This window comes from Triturus cristatus, chromosome 3_1, assembly GCF_964204655.1.
Source record: "Triturus cristatus chromosome 3_1, aTriCri1.1, whole genome shotgun sequence".
Taxonomy (NCBI): domain Eukaryota; kingdom Metazoa; phylum Chordata; class Amphibia; order Caudata; family Salamandridae; genus Triturus; species Triturus cristatus.
Window position 1 is genome coordinate 668,081,151 of NC_140583.1, and position 15,314 is coordinate 668,096,464.

General features: G+C 43.4%; 1 protein-coding gene across 1 annotated transcript in view; it reads right to left on the reverse strand.

The window, feature by feature from the left end:
- The window catches only part of TMEM86A (transmembrane protein 86A), a 103,942-nt gene that overhangs the window by 74,498 nt on the left and 14,130 nt on the right, over positions 1 to 15,314 (reverse strand). The window contains exon 2 of the mRNA XM_085644724.1: positions 5,895 to 6,159. Within this exon, the coding sequence (XP_085500850.1) occupies positions 5,895 to 6,159 (265 nt within the window). The remainder of the gene's footprint in view (positions 1 to 5,894; positions 6,160 to 15,314) is intronic.

Genomic DNA, 15,314 nt, shown 5'->3' on the forward strand with positions numbered 1-15,314 from the left:
TTATTCTGTTATCAATGCCTCACCTGTTCATCTGCATCTGTTGTAGAGAGTTTCTCCATTGTCAGTATTTATTTTTCTATCTGTTCCATCTCTCTTAGGTTGCATTTTTTTGTGACTTTACCAGATATTAATCAGCCCTGCAGTACCACCTTATAGCCTTATCATACTGTCACCCAAGACTCAACCGAGGCAGTTTTCAGTGAAATAGAACTCTGTTGCTTCGCTGACTTTTGTCATTACTTCCCCATCTTTCAGGACCCAAGGTTCTCAGCTTTCCTTCTCTTTACCCCCAAGGAACACCCCTAATGGGGAAATATTCTGATATGCCTCTAACAGAAAATGGGCCTCCCTGAATTTGCCTAGTGTATGTCTGTGCATAATAAAGTAAGCCATATGTGAATGGCTGTGAAGGACAGCTGAATGGAATAAGTATGGTCTATTCATGTGGATGCTGGGTCCGCCAAATATCTGTTAATTCAAAAGCCTGCAGGACTTTTTGGAGCTGGCTGCCTGCCTTCTTTTGCCACTCTGTGCTCTGCTCAAGTAGCCTGCCAGTGTAAGGTTAAGTCACTTCTTTTCACCAAAGTCTCGTCTTGGAACTTCATCAGCAGTTGTTGTATCTCAACTGAGGTTTTTGTTTGAAGCCTCACCCGCAAGTACGCAGAGTTTTAGAGTTTTCCCCTCTCATGTCCCCACTACAGTCACATGTCTTCCCAGGAGTTAACCCAACTTTTTCTCTCACGAAAGGCGACTGCTTGTCACATCTGGATCGCCGCACCCCTAGAGTCCCATGCAAACCCAGCTTGGCTCAGCAGCCCATATCATCAGCATCTTACTTTGGTTCACCTTTAGATGCATCTCTAGCAGCATAATTAATGTGGGCCGGGTCCCCTCTGGACTTTATTGCCCAGGCCATTACCATTCCAAGATAACATATTTAAGTGTGCATACTTTGACACTATGATTTGGAATCCTGCCATCTCTTACCCTTGTGTTTCCTCCTGTATGCACTTAAAACTGTGTACCTATGGGTGTGTTTTCTGCATTCTAAACACGTTATGTAACTTTAACCAAACTTTGACCCCGCCCCAGCTCCACTGTAGTACTGGTGACTTGTAGCATAAGCAGACGTTTCCCATCCACTGCCTAGCATTTCTCCCTTTGAACTGCCTCTAGCTTTGGTACAAAATAAGTCTCTTCTGTATGGTTGGGATTTCATGTTAATGCTCCATTAAGTTGTGTGGTTGTGTTTTACCCTTTCATTATGGCAGGGGTGCATATATCCCTACCTCTCTAACCAGTGTTGCTGGATGGACAAGCCACCCGCCAACCCACCCCATCGCAACCTAACAAGTTGTTGTTTCAAGTCCACATAAGTCTATCGTTGGGAACCAACACTCCAATTTTCACCAGCAAGTACTGAACTCTTAGTCACGTAGCGGTTGATTGTGGATCGGTGTGGTTGTCTGTTTCCATTGATGGGCATTGCTATGTCTCTGCTTCATCTCATCCAGTATCCTCTAGGATACTTAATTTTCCGATTGAGTTCTGTGTGTCAGTTTAGGGGGTGCTTTCCATCCATCTACCCAATCCCATATTTCTTCTGGTGTCTGGAAGTGCAAAGTCTTGTTTGCAGCCACTTCACTCCGTTTCGCCAGGAACATCATCATCGTCATATTTGATTCCAAAGTCTCTCAGTTCTCTTTTGACTGGTTCAATACTACGCCATTTTCAAAGTGGAATTGACTATGTTTTTTAGTCATCAACAGGATTACATCCCTGTCTCTGTGATTAAAAAATGCGAGCAATAATAGTTTTCAGGGGTACCCAGTCTTGGTGGGAGTACTGGCTCCCTGTGAGCGCTTTCCACTGAGAAACACATTGAAGAGTCCTTTAGGTTTAAGGGTATTTAGGATCTGATTTTCCACAAAGTGTTCCACACTTTGACCTTCTATCCTTTCAGGTATTCATATTATTCTTTTACTGTCCCTTTTTCCCCACTCTGAAGCGAATAATATGGCACGTTTGTTGTTGGTTACTTTTTAATTGATTTTGCACATATCCGATTTGAGAAGGATTGACCTAAACATTTATGGCATTGATTTTGGTCTTGTGTGTTTTATGTACTGCGGCAATTTTATGTCGCTTAGCATGGGCGTCAGCTTCTATGTGTGATCTGAACTCATAACTCTGCTGGCTTATTTCAAGATTACCTCTCTAGAGAATTTTTGACTTCTGGCCAAAACTCTGCTTCAAAACTGGATGACTTCACACCACCTGAATCTCAGTCCTATTAAAACTTAATTTCTCCTCTTGTTTTCCACTCACTCGACCTTACAAATACAATCTTTGCTTGAATGCTGTGGTGTGCTGTAATACAATCTACTATTGTAGACTGTTCCAAGTCTTGAGGCTTCATCCTAGACAAAAGACTCAATCCGTACAGCCAAATCACTTCACTCTTGAACAGGATCTAAAAACTCTTATGGGAAGTCTATTCTGACCATTCTCCCTGAAATGTATCTAGTCCCTGTAAAGGCAGTTAAATGGGCAGCAACTTGCTTTATCTCAGGGATTGACAGATATGACCATATTTCTCCTGGACTTGTAATGCTTCAGTTGGTTCCTGGTGAGAATGGAGCTTTGAACACGATTGCTTGCATACTCACAGGGCACTACACAACCCCTACCCAATAACCTATCACTTAACTAAAAGTATCAGGTGGCCTAAGATTATTTTGTAGTTCAGCAACACTGTTCCTGGAACTCCCCGCCTTCAAGAAAATATGTATGATACCACAGGCCTTTCCAAGTTGTGGGATCAGAATTTGGATCTCACTTTCTCCCAACTTTCGTACCTCTGCCTTAATAGAGACTTTCAGGAAGGAGCTGGAACCACTTCTCTTATAAATGCACCATCCAATCTGCATCCAAGATATCCTGACTATCCTGACAGCTACATGTCCAACAACAATGGTACATCAGTTAGAATGTAATAGTGCATGAACAATTTAGGTGCATTAAGATATACAATGCAAGTAGATCAACAACAGCAGAGGAGAATTACTACGAACCATAGTTTGCCATATTGCACTCTCAAGTGGGACGCATCCATCTATTGCAATGCACATTTGGCACCAAAACAGCCAACTCTGTAGATACGCGGGGATTTGACAGTTAGAATCCAGAGTTATGTTCGGCTATTCTGGCACTTGTGAATGGAATCTTTGTTCATGGTCTTCCTAGGACCTTAGGGGACACCCCAGGTACACCAATGCTAGGTAGGTGATGGCCAGCCCCCATGCTTTCCCAGCAATTTTTAAGCTTTTTTTTTAGCAATACACCATGTCCTTTAGCCAGTTCTCCACGCTGGGAGACCGCCCTGAGCCCTAGTACATCATAAGAGTAAAACTTTGTAGACTTATAGTCTGATGTTTGAGGCATTTAAAGAGAGGAAAGCCACTTTAAAGTACAGATCTGAGGGCATATGTTCTCATTTTCAAAGTCAGTAAAGGCTCTTTGTAGCCAAAATACAGCATCAGTCCAAAGTTTGAGGCATTACAATAATTTAAGCTGGAATTAATACAAACACCATCTACTAATTTTCAATATCGGCTGGACATCAATGGAACACTGAGCTTCCGTTTTCAGAATTGGAAGCAACTACTTACTACAGCGCGCTGCAAAAGTGGCATTAAAGATAAAGCTTCTTTCCCTACTGGTTGAAAAGTGAGGTTGACAAATTTAGGAGGTGCAATGATTGATCTGCAAAATCTCAATTTGCAGGAAAAAACTAGTTCGCTCAGTGTTTGAGGCATTAAGCAGGAGAAAGTGGGCTGGCATTGAAGCAAGAATTCTAGTCAAAAGGTGTTTGAAGTCTAAGCCTCAACTGTAGTCAGCAGAAAATAAAACATACCTTGGAGGTGTCAACTTCAAATTGTAAACACCAATAGTCTATTTAAGAGTCAAAGAAAGGGTGTAGGCATAAACTGGGGAGATAGTGACAAGGTGGTCCCTTGCAATACTTCAAACCCCAGTCTAGTGATTAGAGTTTAAAAGTTTCATTTTAATGTAATGAGAAATACTGAGTAAAATGCAATGGAACTATGGGCCCCCACTGCAGCGGGGGAACAACTAAGAGGGGAAGATTCACTATTTTAAAGTTCACAGAAAGGATGAAAGGTACAAGCAGCATCGAAGAAACAAAGTGTCAATCCAATAATTAAACAGGAGATCCCTGTGTCACAATAAGGTCTAAATCCGGACTTACAGACAAGCAATGATGAACATAAAGGAAGGTTTGGAGCTTCTGGACAATTATTTTCTTTAGAATTTTAGTAAACACAAAGAGATAAATAGACAGTTTATATGTAGAGGGGCTAACCTTATTTAGAAGCGGGGTAGCTAGGCTTTATCTAAATGAAACTCAGTGGTGATGTTAACAAGGCGGAGCAGTACCTCTTTATTGAAAATGCAGATTATTTTCAGCTAAAATGAATGGAGAGAAGTAGATATCTTCAAGTGCAGTTTATTCCAGTATGCAAGTTATCTTGGAATAAGTTATGCATACATTCATTTCAGTTGCCAGCGTTTTTACAGTTTTACTGTATTTTTATTTTAGTGCTGCCTTTGTGTGTATATTGATAGCAGGATACTTTCAGCACAAAGAATATTCCAGCTTTATCAGTTCCCGTCTCCTGCTAAAGCTGCTGTAAATTACTTTTGGAATGGCCTTTGTTTATCTGACTGCTGCTATTTCACAGCATACCCGATTGTGCCCATTCGACACTGTTCTTTCAGTGGTGGATGCCTTCAATAAAAAAATGGTAGGTCGCAAAGTTGCTGCTCACCATAAACTCGGAGCTGGAGCACGAATGCTGCAGCACTTCTCCTTTCCACAAGCAGGAAAAGGAAGGACTCCCTACCTGCTTGTGGAACGGAACCCCAACCAATCCTGGAGCTGCTTTTATGCTGTGAAAGCAGCTCCAAGATTTGAAGCAGGCTCACCCAGCACACATTTTGAGGCTGGAGGCCTCTGCCACCAATTTTCAGGCTATTTCAAAGCCTTTGGTCTACACTGCGCATGTCGGATAGGACGGCTGTAGACAGTCAGCCAATTCATCATGAGTACTGTAGACCAGTGCTGTAACCCTGCATTTGCAGGATTGAGCCCTGCCCTCACCCTCGCGCTGGAGACAGAGCGAGCCGGTGCAGTGGCAAATAAATAAAATTGCATTCAAAATGCCATTCTATTTATTTGCGTTTGCCTGTTGCGCTCGCAGTAGGCAGGTCGACCTCCTCCGCTCCTGAGGAGGGGTGTCGCCCCTGTGTTCTTTATAAAGTAATACTTACCATGCACACAATTAAGTGTATTTATAACTGAACTCCTAAATGTTATGCAGGTATGTATTTTAATTAGAGCACTACAGTTATACTTGTAAACGTATTTAGTTTGAATTCGATTTATGAGGGCCTAGCAGCTTCCCAAACAATAAAGTTTTGCAAAGCTAATGACAGAACAAAGCAGGAACTGCGAAACCAAAAGACTGGTGACCAACGCCAGAATTATTGGCTTTGCCAATGCTTGCATAACTTGCAACCACGTTGAACTTCTGAGTTTGTCCATAAGGTCCCTGTAATCACAATTGTCACTAAGTCAACTGAATGCCCAGAACACACCAGCAATACAGTTCAAAATGTTAAAATGTCACTAAACTGCAAAGTTATGGGAGTCTGCATATTTCCACAATCTTCACTTAGCCAAACATCATTTTTAATGGTCATTTTACATGGCTCTGGAATGCCACTACATATACCTCTTGGGAGCCACAGTCAATTTACTCTGGCAATGACGTGTATGATTACAAGCCACTTCTCATCGGTACTTTACTTACCATGAACAAAATAGCCCTGTTCTTGCCAAATAAGAAAGGCATCTCCCACTGCAGAGAATATCAGCCCTGCAAAAATCCTTTTCACACTTCCACGGGTCACTACGAAATGAAATCCATGTGCAAGAAGAAAAACCCATAAGCAGAAGATGGGTAGACACTTGATGAGGGCACTGAACCAGGAAGGGCTGGAACTAGGCAACCAGAGCACAAAATAGACACACGTTGCTTTAAAAAATGGCACCAGCTTCGGTCCTTCACTCTTCACCTAGAAGAATAAAAGGAATTCATTAGAACTTCTGTTAGATGAAGAATGATCTCAACGGTTGGCTCTGATCCCTGTAGAAGCATTAAACATTCTTCCCTGCCTGTTAGCTATGCTTTTCTTTCTGGAGGAATTTCGTGGGGGCTTAACAAACCAAGTGACCTTTGGCACACTTTTCCTTTGTAAAGTTATGCAGAACCCCATAGAAACAAACATGAAACTGTGATACCGTTTCAGAAGGGAGCAGAATAATTTGTAGTGTACAAACGCACAAATTAACACGTGATTAGTGTATATCACATTGCTATACAAGTCAATTCTAAATGGTTTTATTTGCATATTCCAATTTGTATTTATTTGCTGTACATCTAAAACAGATTTTTTTTAATTAACACAACAATTAAAGACACTTTGAAATTGGTTAGGAAACAACGAGGAAGGCCAGCCTTAAACAACTCTGCTAAGCAAGCAGTCTGGAGATTTGTCTTATTAAGAAAAGCTAGTTTAAGGTGAGACATGAATGTTACATTTTATAGCAAGCATTGGCAAAGCCAATAGGTCTCGCCTAGAGGACAGCTTTTGGTTTTGTCAATTTCTTTATAGCCATGTTTTATAGCAGAACAGCTGCTGTGCTGCATGGCTGAAAGTTAGAAAACAAATGTACTACAAAGTCCAAGCAGAGAGCTCAGTGCTATTTTCGTCTTTTTAGTATCTTGACACCCACTGGGGTGACTTTTGGGCACCTTTTTGCTGGTGGGACAGGAGGGCACAAGCAACTAAGAGGGCGGTGCGGGGGTGGATGGGGAAAGCAATAATGGAGAAGGGGCGGATATGACAATCAACAGTACAGGAGGAGGATGGGGACAAGGCAAGAAACGACGCGGACCGGGAGGAAGAAAGGGATTGCCAGTAAGAGGGGAAAAAAGTACAACTGAAAGTTGCACGCAGTGGAAGATGACTGGACAATGGAAGCAGTACTTGGGCTATGGTCCAGGATAAGGACAAAGTTAAGAAAAAGAACTGAATCTGGCACTTGCTGATCAAAGAGAAACAAGGGAGTGAGAGTAATGAGAGCAAAACAACCAACAGTACCCCCAAAACATTAGTGTCCAGCCTGAGGCGAAACAGCATTTACAAAATAGGACATTTACCACACAGTCTTTACCACACAGGTCAGCAAGATGCAGGTAAGTAGTTGCACATTTTTCCTCACAGTACTTTACCACGCAGCTGATAATTTATTTTAATTAACATACTTTTAAGATTAGTGGGTTTAGAGACGGGTAGAGGTAAAGAGATGTAAGCAGTGCTTAAGTTGAGCAGGTAATTACAGGTGAGGTCCACTGGCATATATTTTTGGGGACAGGCACTTATTTTTCTACTTCAGACTTTGATCCAAAGCAAGAGAAAGAAAATCATAAACAAGAGGAAGAAGATGGGAGAGAAGTACAGATAAAACAGCAATAAATGAAAAAAGCAGGGATGAGAAAGAATGTGAAATATCCAAGAAAAAGAGGCAGGGAATGACTGTGGTCGATGAAAGAAATGAGGTGTAATAAAGACTTTGCAGCCTTGTTATGTGGCAACCCTGACAGTTGATAGCATCTGACACAGACTTACAAGCAAAACTTTAGGCACCAGCACTTATGTTTTTGCAAATAAAGCACTGGATACAAGAGTTACTGAAGGGTTTGGGGGTGCTTTGAGGTAAAGGTAGTGGAGGGTGACTTGAGTGTTCAGGGGTGGGTAGAGGTAAAGGAGGTAATGGTGACTTGATTTTATAGTATGAAACTGAAACGCCTGTCATTGTATAATATGATTTTGTATGGTGTGATGTGGTATGGGAGATCTGGTATGGTATGGTACAGTATGGTAGGGTAGAATGGCCTATCATTTGATAGTATTGCCGTTTATTGTATGGTATGGCTTCTTATTTTACAATATGGTATGTTATGTTATTTTAAAGTAAAGTATGATGCGACAGGTCATGGCTGGTTATTGTATAGTGTATAATGGTATGACTATAGTATGGCATGTAATTCAGGCGTACAACCTATGAACTTCTTACAGAGCACATGCACAGGCATTTAAGCAAGCAGCAATATCACCAGAGGGTACAAGTTAAAAACATGGCTTTCCCAAATTGTGAAGGAATGTTGCATTACACGGAATGCGACCAAAACAAGGACAAGTTATATACAAACACACCCTTAGTGAATGCTGCAACATACAACGTTATTACAATTGAATAAAATTTGTTGTTGTGAGGCTCAGTCGGAAAATACTGGTCAGAGAAAAGCAGAAAATTATGTTTTGAAAAATATGGAAAGCAAACTATGAGCAAAGTGAGCGGAGTGTCTAAGATAGAAAAGCAAAAACAATGGGGTAGAAAAGCAGGTAATAAACATGGAAGAGGGTTGTAGGCGCATGAAAAAAGAAAACTCAATACACACGCTCAAAAAATACCAATATCGGAGTTCAAGCAGCTCAGAAGAAAACTAATCAAGAAATCATTTAGTACTGTGCCCATGCGCCAGGGGGGGGGAAAAAACAACAAAAAAAACACCAACACCAAGATGAAGTGAAGCAGGCGTGCGCTCCCCAATATTAAGAAATACAATAAGAGTGATAAGGAAACCAACCAATGGTAAGTAATGGGCAGGCTAAAAGCCCCCTTTTACAGTTTTTTGTTTAAAACGATAAAATTGCTGCAAATGATAGTGCATGCATGCGGTCATATGAAATACCTAAAAATTGTCGATTAGACTGAGCAAAGTAACCAGCTTGTCACTCAGTACACTTCAGCAAGTACCTTAGGAAACCTTAACATTAAACCTCTCAAGGCAACAGACAGCAGACCGAAATCTGAAATACCTTCTCTGTATTAGGGGTGAATACAATCACCTAGAGATTCCATCTTTGTATTTTCTCATTCATGAAATGCAATCAGTGACGCCGATTCACCAAAATGTCAGAAACAGAAAAATGGATCTATTACAACCTTTCGCCACTCCACTCATAAACAACCAAGAATGTGGCATTGCATGACTTTTTAACTGAATGATACCACAGAGTGATATCTCATGGCATATGGACAAGGTCAAAAGGAACAAATGATGGACGGAATGCTAAACAATGCAAACAGCCACCCCCCAGTCACAAACATCTGGGTTTCATCCATTGTTCTTTTGCTTACCATGCCACCCCAGTGGCAGAACGATGGATTTAACCCAGATCTCTTGACTGGGGGTGAATGTTTGATATGCTCTGCACTCAGTCTATCATCTGTGTGTCTTTTGCTTTCTACCCCCAAGTGCGCCGGATATGCCCAGACGTTGGTCCCGGGCTCACTGTGCCACTGGATTCAAGCTAGTCTGGCTGATGAGGGGTGATGCCCCAAAACCGGTCCCAGGATCCTTGTTCCGGTCACAGGAGGACCTGGCTTCACAGTTCTGGCTGGGCTGTTCCCATGAGGCACAGGGCCAAGACTTATTTGCATACGGCTGGAAGTAAACTGGTGTGGCATGGTGAGCAAAAGAATTATGGATGTAACCCAGATCTCTGGACTGGGGGTGAATGTTTGATTTGCTCTGCATTCCATCCATCATCTGTATGTCTTTTGCTATGAACAAGGGGACATTAAAATAAATGAAGTAAAAATGTATAAGTCCGTGTCAGGTATTAATAAAGTCAATATTTACTAAAGTAGGTAAGAGATTTCCAGTTTAACAACCCTGTAATATTTTTAAAACAATCGCAAAGATGCAACACTAAACACAACAGAAAACAGACACATAATAAATTCTCAGGTACGTGTCCATAGTATTTTTTCTTCAAGTCCCTTCTTTTATTCAAATTGTGTTAAAAAAATAATTCGCAATTGAAAAGAACAGCCGACGCGTTTCGTCCAGACAGATGGACTTCTTCAGGGCAGACGAACAACTAACGGCAACTCTAGGCAATATTTTTCATCAATGTGTCCGTGGTAGATGGACTTTGCAGAACGGCAAAATTTGTTTCACCAGGATTTCTTGTTGCAGCGATATTGCCTATTGCCAGGAGGTGCCGTTACTTGTTCGTCTGCCCTTAAGAAATCCATCTGTCTTGACGAAACTCGTTCGCTGTTCTTTTCAATCAAAAATGATTTTTTAAATACAATTTGAATAAAAGAAGATACTTGAAGAAAAAAATACTATGGACACGTATTTGAGAATTTATTATCTGTCTGTTTTCTGTTGTGTTTAGTGGTGCACCTTTACGATTGTTTTAAAATTGTTAAAATCCGGTTTTGGATTGCGTCATGGCAGTGAGCGCATTAACAGTGAGCACACACATTTGGTGGGTAATCTCCACTATATTTATATTATTTAGGGATGGCGTGTCAGGTGCTGGCTTATTCCAGGGTTCACTGTCAACATATTTCTTATTTACAAATAAATCTGTAATATTAATGGTGATATATATTTATTTTTTGGGAGTTTTATGTAGCGCGAACTAGACCCAAAGGTATTAGAGCTCTTTACATGAGCACCAGTTGCATTACAGACACGTTCATTTTTATTAGGCACGGAGAGATTAAGTGATTTTCCCAGAATCACAGGATGTTGAGCGTCCCTGTCGAGACTCGAACCTGGTTCCCCAGTTTAGAGGTCGACTGCCCTAGCTGTTAGGGCACATCCTCTCCCCTGACATGATTTTCCAGAGGTGCAACCAAGACACACCAGGCACACAGCCATTATTGGCCAGGGGTACTACCACATAAGCCCATGTATTGGAAACATCAGCACTGTTGCAGTTGGTTAGAATAATTTACAGGCTCAGATTAATGTAGCAGCTTTCTGCCCCTACGAATACAATGATGTCGCTGTATAGCCTTACATCATGCAATGGAACAGACACGTATGTTCAGTTATGGAATTCTATGTGCAGCTATTACCCCACCCCAAAGCACCGGTGGTGACAGAACATGTGACGCAGAGACTGGAGTTACACATCTTTCTAAACACACTGGGCCATGAGTGTCTATTGAAATTGAGCATAGAGATTTTTTAACAAAAAATGGAAGGACATATTCATTTTATCTTTTAAGATCATGGCCGCGATGTCATCCAGACGTGGTCATTTAATATCCATGTTTCAACATTTAGTAGACACTTCTCGGCTTCCTTTCACCATTTTAAAACGGCCGCCAAGCTCATACCATCCCTCAATTGAATAAACCCGACCTCAACTACACAAGGCACAGTTCAATTTTAGGGCGCATCTAATTACGTGGCAGCAGCACTTTCCTGCCATTCCTCAGTTCTGCATTCTTTACCGGGTTAGCTGGGAAAAGAAAAATGATTAACCCCCTTTGGGGTGAGAGTATACATACTCTCAGTACAGATTATGACTGGGCCAAAAATAGCTGCGCCTTTTCAGTCCTCGTACTTGACCGGTTGGCTGCTCCCCCTTGACCCGCACTGCGTGACCAAACTCACGTTCATTGATCGGGTGAATGAATTTCACCTGTAAGCTTCACACCGAATAAAACAGATGCCCCTATATTACACTCGCTATCTCTAGGCAGGCAGGCAGGCAGGCAGAGAGAGAGAGAGACGGGGTAGGTCACACACACACATACACAAACCTTCGCGACGAACTCTGTGAGCATTCAAAACTGTGAGGGCATATCCAGATTCTCCAGTTATGCCTGCTGTGTTCCTAATTTGTCTGCCCTGAGTTATCTGTTACAGTTTATATCGCAGGTATTACGCAGTCCTCTGCCTTGGCCTAAGGCGCTACAACTCCTATCTCATCTGTGTAAGAAGTATCCCTACCCTTAACAGGGCTACTACATCAGTTGGGTGCATGAGTTTATGATTTTAAATGTCTGTTATGTGTCTTGCAATAATTACATGCCATCTCCATTGTGTAACTTGCCTGCTCCGGTATTTGTGGCACTTCTCACTAAGGAGCTATTCTTTGCCCTACTGGCACATTTCCATTGAATGAGTATATTAATACATATCAATGAAAACCTTCCTACGGTTCTTAAGGAAGAGTTAACCATGTCCATTTTTCTTTTCTTTCTCTGGTTGGAATGTGAGATCTGAATAGGTAAATTATCTGTAGATACATTGGACCTTTCACTTGACTATCCCTTGAGATCATTAAACATAACCCAGTTAATATGATATTCACACACCCTGCCCTGAAAAAGGGTAGGGACGCTTGATTCAGTTGGTCCGGACGAAACGACACGGATCCCCCTGGACTATGCAGGCTTGGAACATGTTGACCTTTTAAGCACTTATCAAGAGATTGTCACGCTTTGTAACACTTCCCTGACAATCTGCACTCACCTGCTTATAACCCTGCTGTTGGAAAACAAGGCAGTATCTGTGAGGCCTGCACAAATAACATGTCACATTTGTCCTTCACTGGGAACCAAAAACCCTAGTGTAGCGCCTGACTCTCATGGGTAGCATTGCAGAGCAGTTCAAGACTTACTCAAGGGAGGTGGTGTGGGCTAGTAATCGCCATTTACAGGTACGCAGGAATACCACTCAATAATTGATGGTCCAGTCTGTACTTTGCTTTATAAAAGTAAGAGTACATTTATTAAACACACACACTACTCAATACTATGCACCAGTTTACAAATATACATAAGCTGTTGGAATTACTTTGTTACATTGCATAACCTCTCCACCCCTCCCGCAGGGAGGGTGGGGTCTAGTATCACCACCCCCATGTATGCACATCATCTTGCCCCCTAATGCAGTTAGTTGAACATAACCTGGAGCGAGGGCCCTGCGCACTTGCACCATCCCAGTGGCGACCCACCCCATTTTCTCAACCAGCATTTAAAATAGGCACACCTGCCCTGGTGACACAAAACCCCGACTGAGCATGAAGTATACACCTCTACCCTCTTAGGGGCTAACAGTCTGGGTTCCTCTTCACCTATCGCAGCAGCAGGAATATATGTTTAGGCATCCCTTTAAAATGAGGTACTTATTAGACTTGATAACATTTCTAAAGCATTGCAATTACAACTTCTAAAAGGCATCACAGATGAAATCACAGGAATAAGCATATACAGCCAGACACCCTGGCAGGAATGTCTAGCAACATAACCCCTCATTGCTTATGTCTTCACATTACACAGGTGACTTACAGTCCCTCCATGGAAATAACATTAGAAAATGCACTTCATAGAAATTACATTAGTACTGCACTTCTCATGCAATAGCACCTCCAGGGGATGCCTTTCTCTAGACATCCTCAACTTAGTCCTTCATCCCTTGATGCACTTCTCCATACACTCCCAGCTATAGAACAAACGTTCCAGCTCAGGAAGTGATTCAATGCTGGCTGAGCCCTTGAGGGGTTATTTCTTTAGACCCCACCCCTCTCTGCTCCTGCCGGCTCCCCGCTCGGCCCGTACCTCCATGTGTGGCCATGGGAGCCAGCACATCCATCCTGGTCTGCCTGCTCTGGTGGGCAGACCCACCAACTTGCCCAGCGAGGCCCGGGGGAGTGCGACGGCACTCCCCCCTCCTTCCTATTGTGGCGGGGAGTGCGGCGGCAATCCCCCCCCCTTGCAGCATGACACAGGGGCCCGGTGTTGGGGATCCCCGGGCCCCCTGGAAGCAATCTTCACAGGGAGTGTGACGGCGCTCCCAGACTGGACTTCCTGGCATCGGGCCCAGAGATGGGGTCCCAGGCCCCTTCTCTTGGCGCGCTCCCCGACTTGCACTTCTTCGGGGCCCGGAGATGGGGTCCCAGGCCCCTCTTCTTACCTTTACGGGGAGCACGCCGGCGCTCTCCGTCTTGCGCTATTTCGCCGGGGGCCAGGGTGGGCTGGATGAACCTGTAGCTCCATCCATCTTCTCTTCTTGGAGTGGAGGCCCTCGTCCTTGGAATGCTTGTTGTGCAGGGCTGGGCCCTGAGGCTACAGCTTGGAGAGGAAGGTCATTAATTCAGCCTGGCAGGGTCAGCCCCCAGCCAGGCCCCGATTATGAGCTGACTCAGAGAAATATGACATTTCTGGATGACCCAAAAGCAGTACAAATATCTCTTTGGACTCTGCAGAATACTTATTCTCACATAAGTTACAGTGGACTTTAGTGCATGTCTGGAATTTGTAGGCTCTAGGAAAGTGAAACTAGCCCATATGCTCCGCATCCTCATAGGAGAATAATGGAGTGAAAAACAGTAAAGCACACTGACTTTCCCTGGCATGTTTCTTCCCACTGTATAAAGCCTATTCCATGTCACCACCCAATTCTGCATAAGTCCTGCCACACCATTCACTTTGTAGCTGCTCCTGGGCTGTGCACGCCGTTACACTTGTGCACACGCATGTGCACCCACACGCACATGTGTCTGCATGTAACCAGCCCAGTGCCCCTTACTCCAGCTGCAGCGCAGCGGCCTAGTCAAGCCAGGGGGACACCAGTAAAATCCACATGTAGTCTCTTTCATCATGAGTTCACTATGGGTGAGTCCCAACTTATGAGGCTCCCCCACAGTAAAAGCTCAACAATTAGGTGCTCAAAAAGCGAAAAATCCGGGTGGCTCAGAGTGTCAGAACCACCTTCTAACACCTGCCAAGCAGGCCCCTGATTAAAACAAAATATTGGTACCCCAAAGCCAGTTTTAAACCACTTTTTTTTACTACACACTCTATCCTATCCCTACATACCCGCATTCATCATCACAGCTAAGAGAAAAGATCTCCACCAAAGAGCCCTCTCGTGGGGCATTCCCCGGCTCACATGAGGAGTGAAGCCCAATGATGAAGCATGACACCCACATAGGTGTGTGTGAGGGCAACACTTCCCAATAAGGAAGATCCCCTCACTTCATATATACACGCCGAGAGAACCAAGCAGGTGAAGGGAGGAGGCAGACCACAAGCCCCACCAGTCGCCGTGGCAGGAGCTTCTGACACCGCCAGTTCGCGCCCGGAGGTGCTTTACAAATTGCTTCTTGGGATACAGTTGCGTCGGGGTCGGCCGGGTGCAGGGTGCCATTTTGGTATTGGATGCCCTGTTGTTTTCAATGGGGATTGCCGATTTTGATTTTTAGCTGCTGGCTCAGTCCAGGAAGTCTTCCAGGAGGAACCAACAGCTGGGCAGGTAAGTTTGAGGGCTTGGGGACGTAGGTGC